Source organism: Natator depressus, chromosome 16, assembly GCF_965152275.1.
Source record: "Natator depressus isolate rNatDep1 chromosome 16, rNatDep2.hap1, whole genome shotgun sequence".
In the NCBI taxonomy this organism is placed as follows: domain Eukaryota; kingdom Metazoa; phylum Chordata; order Testudines; family Cheloniidae; genus Natator; species Natator depressus.
In genome coordinates this window covers 8345045-8358736 of record NC_134249.1, presented here as the reverse complement: position 1 = coordinate 8358736, position 13692 = coordinate 8345045, and the positions used below count along the sequence as shown (strand labels likewise).

Sequence of the window (13692 nt, the reverse complement as noted above, 5' to 3'; positions counted from 1 at the left end):
TAGAGGCTGATATTATACCATTAGATATCAGTGCCAGGGTGAACTACAGAAATGCTGAATACAATGCACTCTCATAAGGAGCAGAAACTATAAATCTTTCATCAGAAACAATTTGTGCAGCAACATAAAAGGCTCTGCAAATCTGCTGATGTTCTACATTACCTTCAGAGACCCATGTTCACCAAAGAGAAGATATTTTAAAGACCAATGATATTATTGGTCTTCAGAACACACAAGTGTTTCTCTGACTGGACAAGCTCACTAGATTCCTCTCCTCCCAACCTCTCCTGGAAGTGTGAATTCTTACTGGAGAGGGAGATCAGGAATTTACAGTAGACCACAGACATGGACATTATTTCCCAGAAAATGACATTTATGTTTAACAATACTTAACACTTCTAGACCATCTTTCATCTGGGGCTCTAATTTTTTTTACAAGCCTTAATTAACTAAGCCTTACTAAATAAAAGCTTGACAGGTATTATTATACCCATTTTTGCAGATCAGGAGACACAGGCATAGAGAGGTTTAGGGTCAGTTTTTCAAAAGTGGCCTCTAATTTTGGTGTCCATCTTTACACAACCAGGGCCTAATTATCAGAGGTTGGAGTGCCTGATTGACCTCAACTGGAGTTAGGAGTTCTCAGCCCTTCTGAAAACCAAACCCTCGGTACCTAAAATTGGGTACCCAAAGCAGTGGGCAACCAAAACTAGAATTCATTTTTTAAAATCCGGGCCTCAAACAACTTGCCCATAAGATCACCAAGCTCGTTAGCAGCCAAGTCCAGAACAGAGCACAGACCTCCCAGTTCGCAGTCCCCTTCTCTAAACACTAGTCAACACTGCTACCTTCATTTAATGGCGGCAAATGATACAGTTTGATCATATTCTGTAATCTAAACATTTCTGGGAAAGTCCTTGTCACCATCATGTTGTTGAAAATAAATCTAGAGGATTAAAAGATCTAATTCTGTGATTTAATACAATTTTCCACTAGCCTACATCCAATACTCTCTCCCTGGAGAAAGAGGGAAAAGATGACTGTCGCATCTTATTGTTTTCACAGTCTCAGTGACTGAGGTCAAATCAACTTAGATTTGGGTTTTGCTTTTTGAAGCATTTGCCATTGAACTAGAACAAAAGATCTAAAATGTAGATTTCATGGACATAACACAGAAGGAATTCAGAAACTACAGAAGAAGAAAAAATTCTGGGCCAGATTCACCAGGATGCTCTGGCAACTTTATGTAGCTCCAGTGATGCGAAACAACCACAATGCTATCTTAACTTTAAGATGAGTTTATGGTGGTTTTGCATTGTCAGAGTTAGGCAAATCAACTACAGAACATCAGTAACTCCGGCCATCTGTTTAGAGATGGTTCTATGTCTGTAACATATAGGGTAGACTTGCACACTTCCATGAAAAGATATACATTATCTGATGAAAAAAATGCACTTTCTGAAATGGCTCAATCTCCTGTGATCATTTTTTTCTCAATCAGAGCAGCTTAAAAATATTCAGAGCTGCCAGAAACTTGCCAACAAGTCACAAACATGGGTCCAGATTCGAGTGAGTGGCAGCTGGGACCAAAACACACCTGGGTGAACTTTCGATGAACTCTAGAACAGCTTGTTAATTGAGGCTGACACTATGGAAAGTTCTTTTCCCCCTAAGTTTTGGGTGAAAGAAAATGAAAATTTCACTTGAAGTTTTAAGTTTGTTCTGACCCAACATTTAAAATAAAAAACTGGTGCTATGAAACCCAGGAACCTGTTGTGAAATGGAACCACAACTACTGAGCTTTAAACGGCTCTAGTTCAGTGTCACGTCCACCCTCCTCTCTCCTTTCCTGGAAATTCAGATTGTAAAGAAAAGTTACTTACGAGAAGGCAAATGCCACCAGGGCCCCACTGACCACAATAAAATCCAAGATGTTCCACAGGTCACGGAAATAGGAGCCAGGATGAAGCAGCAGCCCCAGGTCAATCATCTTCAGAGGAAACAAATTAACATGACACATGTGAAAACACAGGAATCAACTCCAAATGCAGACGTGCAGCAGGGATAGGTATTATCTACAGTGAGGTGAACCCCTATATCCTTGATCAAATGATTTAGGTCCCTTCATAAATCCTCCTTCTAAAATATAAGAACGGCCATACGAGGTCCATCTTAGCCCAGTATCCTGTCTTCCGACAGTGGCCAATGCCAGATGCCCCAGAGGGAATGAACAGAACAGGTAATCATCAAGTGATCCTTTCCTTGTAGCCCATTCCCAGCATCTGGCAAACAGAGGCTAGGGACATCATCCCTGCCCATCCTGGCTAATAGCCATTGATAGACCTATCCTCCGTGGATTTATCTAGTTCTTTTTTGAAACCTGTTATAGTCTTGACCTTCACAACATCCTCTCGCAAGGCGTTCCACAGGTTGACTGTGTGTTGTGTGAAAAAATACTTCCTTTTGTTTGTTTTAAACCTGCTGCCTATTAATTTCATTTGGTGACCCCTAATTCTTGTGTTATGAGAAGGAGTAAATAACACTTCCTTATTTACTTTCTCCACACCAGCATGATTTTATAGACATCAATTATAGCCCCCTTTAGTCGTCTTTTTTCCAAGCTGAAAAGTCCCAGTCTTATTAATCTCTCCTCATATGGCAGCCATTCCATGCCCTTAATCATTTTTGTTGCTCTTTTCTGAACCTTTTCCAATTCCAATATATTTTTTTGAGATGTGGCAATCACATCTGCACGCAGTATTCAAGGTGTGGGCATACCATGGATTTATATAGAGGCAATATGATATTTTCTGTCTTATTATCTATCCCTTTCCTAATGATTCCCAACATTCTGTTTGCTTTTTTGACTGCCGCTGCACATTGAGTGGATATTTTCAGAGAACTATCCACAATGGTTCCAAGATCTCTTTCTTGCGTGGTAACAGCTAATTTAGACCCCAGCATTTTATATGTATAGTTGGGATTATGTTTTCCAATGTGCATTACTTTGCATTTATCAACATTGAATTTCATCTGCCATTTTGTTGCCCATTTACCCAGTGTTGAGAGATCCTTTTGTAGCTCTTCACAGTCTGCCTGGGACTTAACTATCTTGAGTAGTTTTATATCAAAAGTTACACAGTAGCGATGTTTTTGTTCTTGACAGGTTTTCAACAGGGGAAAGGGAGGTTTGCTGTTGTAATTTAGCGAGAGAAGTTAGTATTTCAGAATCAGATCATGGTGCTTCTGAGTCAGGAGCAGTGCAATTGTAATGCTGACAGACCCTGGTCGCTGGCAGGCGGGATCGAACCAAGGACCTCTGGAGCTTAGTGCATGAGCATCTACTGCATGAGCTAAAAGCCAACTGGCTGTTAGCTAAGGCTGTAGAGCAAACTCATTTTATCTCTCTCTCTAAGTGGTCTCGGTGCCACTAGATGGGACAGAATACCACACCCAGGAGGTGAGTGGGTTACACAAGCAGATGCTTTGTAAGCTTCGTTACACATATCTTTGCCAGTGAACTCCATGACTATCAATCCCCTTAATTTTCCACTTCCTGGCCATTTCCTATGCCACATTGTGTGGTAGTTTGGTACAATAAACACATATGCTGAGAATAGAGCAATTTGGATCCTTTCTTGTAATTTGGTCTTCTCTCAAATATACATTCACCTGTACTGTTCATTTTCTCGTTGTTTAATACATACATACTGTAGTGTGCTGGTCTTATGCCCTTTGCCAGCTACACAAAATTAAATTAAATAACATCCACAGAGGCAGCTCTGCTGGAAGTTACCTTGGGGCCAAACTACCTGACTGTAATAGGTAGAGAGAGCTGCCCAAGGAAGAACAAACTGTAATAAATTATTTGTGTTTGGAACCCCATCAGTGTCAATATCTCCCAAATGTTTTCAGCAACAAAATGAGAGATTTCTCACAATACACTGTGTAGATTGTGATCCCCTCCCTCTCTGTTCCTATGTGCGGGATGAAATAGTTAATGTTGACCTTTGAATTATCGTCACTGAGCCTCAGAGTTTACACCTGATTGAGATGAATGGAGCTGTTCACCCTTCTCAGAATTAGGATTCCGAGTATCTGCAAACTCAGGCTGACATTTCTGCATCACACTCCATTCACATTTTTGAGATTTTCTTCACAAGCATAACAGCAAAAAAACTTTTTTTTTTTTAAGACAAAAGCAGAGATTCTGGAGAACAAGACAGTAGCTACAGAAAGATGCTGGTGTGATGTACGGGTGTGTGCAGCTGTTTCCAAGCCCTGTTCATAATGGGTAGAACTTCTTATTGTCAATATTTTTCAACAAGCATGAGTGGCGTCTCTGCCCTGTTCATATCTCTTGCTCTGGACTCCTGAAAATATACCACAGTGACTCTGAAAAGTTGAAGACCGACCCATGGTGATATTCTTACCTTTATCACCATCTCGAAGGTAAAGACACCCGTAAATATATAATCCAGATACTTCAGTGCCTAAGTCAGAAAGAGAAATCTATATTTAAAGGAGACTAAGTACAGAATCACTGAAATGATCTGCCCAAAAAGAGTGTATGGAAGGTCAATTCCAGCAGTGGCATATTTACCCCAGCGTCACTGCATAATACCCATTTCATGGGATGCTTTCAGGTTGTTTAGACCACAAATTTGAGTCCCCCTCCATGGAACTGAAACAGAATTTTTTTAAAAAAAGAAATCGTTGTCCGAAAGCTCATGTGCACCTGTGAGAGATCATCTGTGTGCACATGTTTATAGCCGGCTTAAAATAGCAAAATGAATACATTTTAAATCAAAATATTTGAAAATCTTTTCCTAATATTCTTCCTTGACAATACCTTTGTACAAATGTGCTTCCCTCTGCAATAGTTGACGATAGCATTGCTAATGCCTCTGGAGTGTAAGGAAGAGATATAAATCCCCCAGTTTAGGGCATAAACCAACCTCTGACTAGCAAGTTTCCTGAACCCTTCCCCGAAACCTCTGGAACTGGCCAGATTGGAAACAGGCTATGAGACGAGGTGGCTCCCCTATCTGATCCATTATGGCAATTCCTATGTTCTGAGGAATACAGCTCCCTGATTTGTTTTAGGGGGTTAGGAAAAGGCAGAATCCTGAACTTAGGCCTCAGTAAGTAAAACACCTGCTGGTTCACACCTATAAGTTAGATAATCTTCTTGGTAAACTGCTTTGGATTTTAAGGGTGAAATTTTCAGTCCCAGTCTCTGGTTTTGTATGCCCACTTTTACACTTGCAAATGACTGCGTCCATTCCGTGTGCACAGTTTGTGCAACAAGTCAGGCAGCTGGACCCTGCTTGTATTTGTTGATAATTTAGGGCCAGATTCCTCTGACACCCTTGATAATAGGGCTACTCATGGAGTAAGGTGTTACTGAAGAGCAAGAGTATTTGAATCTGGGCCCGTAAGTTAATATAGCTTTCATTCTCAAAAGTCACATGAGACGAGTGGAGAGGTTTGGTAATCATCTTCATTTTAGTGCCTAGCTGACACAGCATCTGAGTACCCTGGTCCAAATATGGACGACATGGAGTAGATACTTTCCAAGAACCCCAGTGGGTACCTATCTGCTAACACAACAGGTGCCAAGCCATCCAATCCGTGACTGCAGCTGTGGGGTTTGTGTGTCGATATAAGGTGCATGCCCATTTGTGTGTGCATTATCACTTGGATTTGTAAGCTCAGAGTCTGGTTTGAAACCTGTTGAAAACTGGGCCCTCAATGTATTTTTCTGCAGTTGTTTAAAAACAAAATATCCACCCTGTGCTGGTCCTAGTGGTTACTGTTGTGCCAAACCATTCAGAAGAAGCCACTCTGAAGTCTGGCTTCAGTCTCAAGCTTTCTATACTACAGATGATGAAAATACCCTGGAAGTGTACTCCACCCTCAGGAGTGTGGAAATGCCTCCCACAGCTCAGCAGTGATCCCTTGGGCTGCCGAAGGCACAGCCTTTCCAGGTTTCCAAGGCAGTCCCATCCAGCTGGCATCAATCAACAGCTAAGACGCAGGTTCTCAAAGGTGGATGGGGTTCAAACAGAGGAAATGGCCAGAGAACCTCAGTGTTCTTGGAAGGGAAATTGACAGACCAGATTGTTGGTATAAATGACTAGCCACTACTTTGGAAGGCCATGCAAGTAAAAAGTTCAATGTTAGGTCTGCAATGCTTTTCAGAAGGAGACATGAAATCCGAGAGCTGTCATTATGCTAGTGTGAGTCTCACCCTAATTGATACCTATCCAGCATCAATTCTAGCCAGATTTGGTGGCTGTTATCTTCTCTCTGTATTATACTTGGCTGTCAGGGGTGCAGATCTTACTTCCCGAAGGTCCCAGGTTTGCACTCCCAAGCCCAGTGTCACCCACTAGATCATACATGTTGATATCACTGGATGGAACCCCCACACTCTGAAATCTGTATTGTTCTGCCGTCCACACCTCCTATTAGACAAGCAAAACAAGAATATTCTGGTTCCCTTGGTCACTACTCACATCGTTCCTCGGAGACTCAGCTTGGACAGGGTCTTCGGCAGCCAGGGCGATGCTGCTCAGTGCTATGACGATGAGGATGACCATCTCAAAGTAGCGCATGTTCACAATGTAATGAAACAGGCGTCGGATTCTGAAAGAACAAAAAAAAATAAAACAAAGGAGATGGAAGCACTGGCATTGCTACTGTCCCTCAGTGTCTGCACCACGGTGTTGGTGGCTTGGGGGGGGGGAGCAAGCACGTTGCTCATCAAGAATATCAGCTTTGGGAATTTTATCATGGTTATAGCGGGGAACTAGGAGTCATGACGACTGGGCTTTATTCTTTGATCTGCCACCAACGTCCTCCTACTTCCAACAGCAGTACGTGAGAGTGCACTATGGAACTTTCAATGAGCCGTAGCAGTGTCCATACAGGACATTACCGCACGGCAAACTACTGTGCTGTAGGTTCACACTCCAGCTTGCCGTGCACTAATGTCCCCTGCATGCATAAGACTTGACTTGATCCTGTTCAGTTTAGTGGCAAAACTCCCAAAGACTTGAATGATGCAGGGTCAGGACCATAGTAGTACTTACTCATGCAAGAAATTCCTTTGACTGAAGAATCAGACTTCAGTGTTTGCTATGTGCTTTGAGATCCTCGGAGAAAAGAGTTTCATAACTGCAATGTAATGTTTTTATTCTCTCTCTCTCTCCAGGCATCTCTACCGTGCTCTTTACTACAATATTTGAGAGCTGGGCAACTAATTCATATCCAGTAATTTATTTGATAAATTTAGCCTCTTTTTACTGTGAATCATCTGCAAGAAAATTGTGAAACTCTGGTATTTCTATATTATTCAAAACTATTCACAAATTCTTTCAGCAAATAACTCTTGATTGGCACTCAGTTGCAAATGTTTAATTGCAAATATGCAAAATTATAAATCTGCATGGTGTTGGTTAGTTAATAATAAACTTGGTGTTGTTTCTATTCCCAGATTGGATGATGTATGTAACTAACCAATAGCCCTAAATTATGATATGAGCATGTAATTCAGGTACAACTCAAAATCTGCCTTTAGCAAATATTTGAACAGTGGATTTTAAAATTCCCTTTTTGCAAGTATTTACTTTAGTAATTCCTGTTGCTAGATTAGTAATGGATAGTGAATGTAAAAGGGGCACAAAACAACGGAAGTGAACTTGTTATGAAAAAATACTGAAATAACAGTCATGGAAATGTTTCAGAGTAGCAGCTGTGTTAGTCTGTATTCGCAAAAAGAAAAGGAGGACTTGTGGCACCTTAGAGATGAACAAATTCATGTGAGCATAAGCTTTCCTGAGCTACATGCATCCGATGAAGTGAGCTGTAGCTCACGAAAGCTTATGCTCAGATAAACTTGTTAGTCTCTAAGGTGCCACAAGTCCTCCTTTTCTAGTCATGGAAATGTTTCACAGAGTTCCCCAAGCTCTAGGTATGTATCTTACAATAAGGGAGAACTCTCCTGGTGTTCCAGGGTGCTAAAGAAGTGAAATTACCCACAACATTCGTAACTTTAACTTACATGTTGAACTTGGATTCATCAAAGAAATAACAAGTAGTTATTTTTGGTTATTTGTCATTCATAACAAGTACTGAGATGCAGAAATATTTGTAAACTATGACTGGCATGTTATCAATCACTTTCAATCTGTATGTGCATTTTTAAACTGTTGGTACTTTAAAAACCATCGATTTAAATTATATTTTTCAAAAATGCTTTGTGCTCTGGGCAGCACAACAGAGCTTGGAAAGATCATCATCTAGAAATGGAAACTGTGGAAAAATGTCCCACCCTTCAAAAATCGAAAGGAACTGCTTCATGAAATAGAACCAGAGATGTGAACCTACACCCAACCGTCACCTGTGTCGGACCAGAAGAACCGTGTTTTCTTCCTCTTCCTTCCCTAGACCCTTGGGTGCTTCTGACCATTTGAGTGTGACACATTTCATTTCAATGTGTTTTTAGCCCTTCTTACATTGAAAGTAACTTTCTGAATGTAAAGGGGCTCAGTAACCAGATGAATTCATCCCACTGACACACACTGAGACCCAGATTCTGGCCTTTTCAGCTGGGATGTGCTGTGCAGGGTACTAAGGGACCACACCGCAGCGGGAGAGCTCGGGAGGAATTCTGGCTGAGTCTCCAGGGGAGCATATGTTCTACATGCAGCTGCATTACTCTTGCAGAGGGTGAAGCTTTCTTTCCCTGTGTCTGGCCGATCTCATCCTTACTCCTCCCAGTAGCCCCAGCCACAACATTTGCAGGGATCGGCGGACATGCTCCACAATAGGATTGCATTTGGCTCCTTCATGGGCGGCATCTTGTGGCCTCGACTCATCTTGCTCACCTTCACAGTGCTGGGCACCACATGGCCCTGTATGTTCATGCCTACTTTGCCCATATATGGTCCCATGAACTATGTATTACACCTTTGGTGGTTGTTTTTTATCTTGGGGGGTGAGGGGAGGGAGGATTAATAGAGCACAAAGAATACTGCAATATGGGGCTCAAAGCTTTCTGCGAGATGGGGTAACAGAAGAAAAAGTGGGTGTGTTTTGGGGGTTACCTGAAAAAAGGATGAGAACACCTGTCCTACTCTAACAGGTCTGTACCAGGCTAGAGGCAGCCCATTCTCAGCCCAGGACTTTGTATTCTTTCTGCTATTGCAGCTTAGTCATGTTACCAGGTGTTTCACAACCTAAGACTCACTCCAGGCAGTCAACTCGCAGCTGATGCGAAGCAGAACAGGCAGCCAAGTATTCGAGGCAGAATAACGTTTAAAATCAAGCCAGCCAGGGTCCAAGCCCCATAATTCCAACATTCCTTTGTTCCCAGAAAGTTCATCGTTCTTTTGTACCATGCTGTGTGCACATCAGATCAAACTCTTCCCTCACATTAACTGTGTATTATCACATTCATCAAAGGACGTTTTGTTGTGTTTGAAGCTACTGTTAGAACTAGTACAATGTGTTCACGGCATTCAGAGAAACAGAAATCTCCACAGACTTTTCAATCAGCCACCACGACCCTCCATGAAGCCTTAATGACGGCCGAAGGAACAAACCACAGAAAATGTAGAGGGGAAATCAGATGTTTCTTTCAAAGTAGAGAAGCCCATGCTGACAGTGGGAAGTGGACTGAGCCCTCAATTCATTTCCTATAGGCTACTCAACAGCAGTCTGTATTCCAACTACACACACGCTCATAGTCCGGTGATCTTGGTGAATGTGGTTATAGGCCAGAGCTGTGAAAAACAGATCTAATCAGGGTTTAATCCAGAGAGAAATGATCACAAATAGTGCAAGCAATCCTCAGGGGCGGCAAAGATTCCTAACCTCTGCCCCAGCCCCAAGTTACTGCTTGAAATGACTCACAGCCCGTTATGCTAAAACTCCTACAGCTCATGACAATTGTACCTGTCTAGTCCTGCGGCACTTGGGGATGACACGGTTCTCTACGTGCAGAGACAAAGTGCAAAGCAACCCATGAGACACAGATGCCGCAAACAGCAGAAGTGCTATAATCCCAACAGACCCTATATGTTATAGTCAGCCTCAGCTCATGAAGAAATACTTGCGATTTCCCAGAAATTCAGCTTCTATGGTGATGTGGGGCTACAGGGCTGGCAGGAGGACCACATCCGACAGGGGAAGGTGTTTGTGGAACCTGGCTGCATTCGCTGGTCTCAAGAACACTTTCCCTCAGCCCTTTGCTCCTCATAACTCCTCTTCTTCTACTGACATTCCATCCTTCAAAACAGATCACTGACAAAGGTATGTGCTCTTGGTCAGACTGGAAATTCAGAGGAGCAATCCACAACAGCGAGCTCACAGTCTCCACTGATGGATCACTGAACAAATATTCACTAACTTGCCCATCAGAAGCTCAGACTTCTCCCGGGATTTTTTTTCCTCTTTTCCATTGGTAATTTATTACCCCAGGAAAGCCCAACTCAAGTGGTGCATCTGGTTCGTAGGCCAGTCAAGCTGTGTACTTAGTTTTCCAATGGATGTGACGAAACACAGATCTAGTAAAGGTACATTATTTTTCTCGGCATATTCACACACACACGCACAAGACAGGAAAGGCACTGTGGCAGGAGAAGACTTACGGGTTCGTAGGGCTTAAGATAAACATGGAGCTATAAGGCAGGATTGGCTTAGGTCCATTTTTCGTCAAGTCGTCAATCTCCATATCTTTCTTCTCTTCCGTTTTACTTTCAAATTCAACGTTGTTCACTACAAAGTGAATTGAAGGAAACAGGCATCAAACAGGTCAAAAATGAAAACATATCCCAGTCACAAATGTTCTTCAACTGCTGGATATATAGAAAATAAAGAAAAGCAGCGTTCAAACATGTTGATTAAGTGTAATGAACCTACTACCTGTCTGTTGTTAGCATGGCTATTTATTATAGTATAATATACAGTACAAATAAATTATTCCTTAACTGCTTCAATGACAAGCAATATTTCAGAAATGACTGGGAAATGCCCAAATGCAGGCAACTCTTAAGGTTATTTTTTTTTATATAAAGGGTCTGTCAAGATGGGAATTGAAATTTGATCCCAAACAACCAGATATTTCTATAATCCAGTAGGTAAAGATAGAGAATCAGCTAGAGATAATGAGCCTAACTGATAGCCTGCTCCTGAATCTTTCGATGCATGGGATACAAACCAGCAGCGGGGATGGATCTGGAAGGCTCAAATATGCAAGCTGTAGCTTTGCTTTGATAATTCTGGGATTGAGAAAAGCCTGAACTTCTCTGTGTTAGGACTGTTACTGAAGTCGGATGCCCAAAACATGAACTAGAGACACTATTTATGCTGCATTGTCTTTTCTTAGCCAAATAGCTGCTGCATACACTGGCCAATCAGTTCGTAAGTCCAAACAGACATTCTTTTGTGAGGTTTTAGCTGAGGTTTTATGGTTTACCCACCAACCTATACCTTTTATTTCCCCCCCGCCCCGCATCGGTATTTCAGCATGGACAAATGACAGACCCCCTAAATCCTTTTCCAAAACATGTTGAGTAAATTCCTTACTAATTCTCAAATCAGATATACATCAACGTCACAAGGGAAGAAAGAACTAGGGGAGACTGAGACTGAAAGAGACGTCAGTATGAGAATGTAGTAGAATTACTGAACATCTCATATGGTCAAGAGAGCAAAGAGGAAGAGTACAAAACAGGGGCCTAAGAGGCACAGTCCAGATTGCTTTAAGCCTAATTATATTTCCTGTATTCCAGGCCCAGCTACCAGCACCATTTACAGCAGCTCCAGGGGCTACTCTAAGTTACGACGACTTGCTCAGAAGAGCTCTCCAGTCATGTTCCCAGAACATCCCCTTCTGCCCCTGCTCCCTCCCTGCAAGCCAGGGACCACAAGCCGGGGACGGCTGCACATAAAGTTCTGTGCAACAGGTTTTTTTTAGGAGATCGTTCCACGCCCCTTTACACAGATGCAGCAGGGAAGAGACTTGGGGCCTGAAGATACAAATCAGACAATACAAAGAAAAAGCTGTATTTAGAGTGAAAACGGAAGCAGCCTTCTCATCTGCTTCAGAAAGGGGCCTTGTAATGGTCGTATCCAGGATGTATGCTCAAAAAGGACAAATAACGAACCACCAATTTCGCATTCATCTGAGTCATAATGAAAGCGCAGAGACATGGCACGCCAGTCCTCGTTAATTAGAGCACACGTCGAGTGACAAGCTTAAATCAAACTCTGCTCGCTGTCCCTGCCCTAGCACTCACTTTGGATAAATGAAAAGCTTTCGGTGTGCACGGCTGACAGCTGCGCCACAGAAAAGTGACCATCGCTTTAGGGTCACAGGCTGTTTGGTTTCAATCATCTTGATAGTGATGTTTCGGCTGATGTGCTACATGGGGCTTGTCCTAGTCACTTTGAGGGGAGAACCAGTCTGTTGGTACGAACAACTCACTGTAGTGCTCTGATGTCCTCAAAGTGCTTCCCAAACATTGCATGAATTAAAGGCTCACAACCATTCTGAGGCAGGTATTCTCCCTCTCCCTCATTTGCGGACATGGAAGCAGTAGGGCTTAAAGGGCTTGATTTTCACAAGTGGTGAGCACCCACTGACTTCAGCTGGAGTTGTGGGTGCTCATCTCTTCTGAAGAATCAGGCCCCAAGTGACTTGCCCAAGATCAACACACCAAGTCAGCGTCAGGGCTCGTCTACACAGTGTGGCAATGCGCACCAGAGGGTTGGGATTCCAAAAGAGCTCCACACACAATGGACGGAGCTGTTTTTGAAAATCTAGCCCATGGTCCACAACTTCCATTGAGACCAACAGGCTGTCCAGGGCACTCACTTGGTATGACAGTGGTCTCCCCGGGAGGCGCAGTGATGGTGACGGGGATGTTCACAGTGGCGGTTTTGTCCAGCGGTGGCTGAGTCATCCGTGTCACGTTCTTCTCATTGTCAGCATCTTCTGGCTGCTCAGGCACTTTCTGCAGGTAGGTGCTGGGCAGGGTATGTACTGGGACGACACTCACGCTACCCCCAGCCTCTGTCTCACACGGAGCTTCCCTGAGATAGAACAGCAGAGATTATAACCCTCTTTAAGACCAAAGCAGGGAGAAAACCCATGCCCTGCAGCCAGGCCACCTTAGGATAGGCCTGTCAGATCTTCTCAGCTAAGCCAGTTCAGTCTCTACATGGAAGCTCTCTGGGGAAAACTCATGCATCCACATTGCAGCCTCGGGGTGTGAGTGCCCTGTTCACGTACACGTACTCGAGCTAACACGAGTCTCAACAGCCGTATAGCTGCAGCAGCATGGGTAGCGGCAGCGGAGGCATGGCTGAGCCGTGCCGAATACAAACCGACCTGAAACGAGTGGGTACGTGCTCGGCACAGCTCAGTCGTGCAGCCCCACGGCTACTTATACTGCCACCAGCTCAATGAGCGCTGCCGCAGGTACGTGTACGCAAGCAGGGACTCACACACCTGGCTCCTAGTGCAGACAGAGCCGTAGTGACTCTTTCTCCTCTGAGTCCGACTGAACCAGCATCCAAGCATGAGGTTCTTGTTATTACGTATTATTTATATTATCGCGGCGCCTGCTCGTCAGAACCATGGACCAGGGCCCCACGGTGCTAGCTGCTGTACAAATGATG

General features: G+C 43.3%; 1 protein-coding gene across 11 annotated transcripts in view; it reads right to left on the bottom strand.

Moving 5' to 3' along the window:
- The window catches only part of CACNA1B (calcium voltage-gated channel subunit alpha1 B), a 474760-nt gene that overhangs the window by 98639 nt on the left and 362429 nt on the right, over positions 1-13692 (bottom strand). For all 11 annotated transcript variants that reach the window (XM_074973540.1, XM_074973544.1, XM_074973546.1 and 8 more), the window contains 5 exons: positions 12887-13104; positions 10659-10785; positions 6522-6651; positions 4434-4493; positions 1884-1990 (listed from right to left, as the gene is read on the bottom strand). In XM_074973540.1, coding sequence (XP_074829641.1) covers positions 1884-1990; positions 4434-4493; positions 6522-6651; positions 10659-10785; positions 12887-13104 — 642 coding nt within the window. The remainder of the gene's footprint in view (positions 1-1883; positions 1991-4433; positions 4494-6521; positions 6652-10658; positions 10786-12886; positions 13105-13692) is intronic.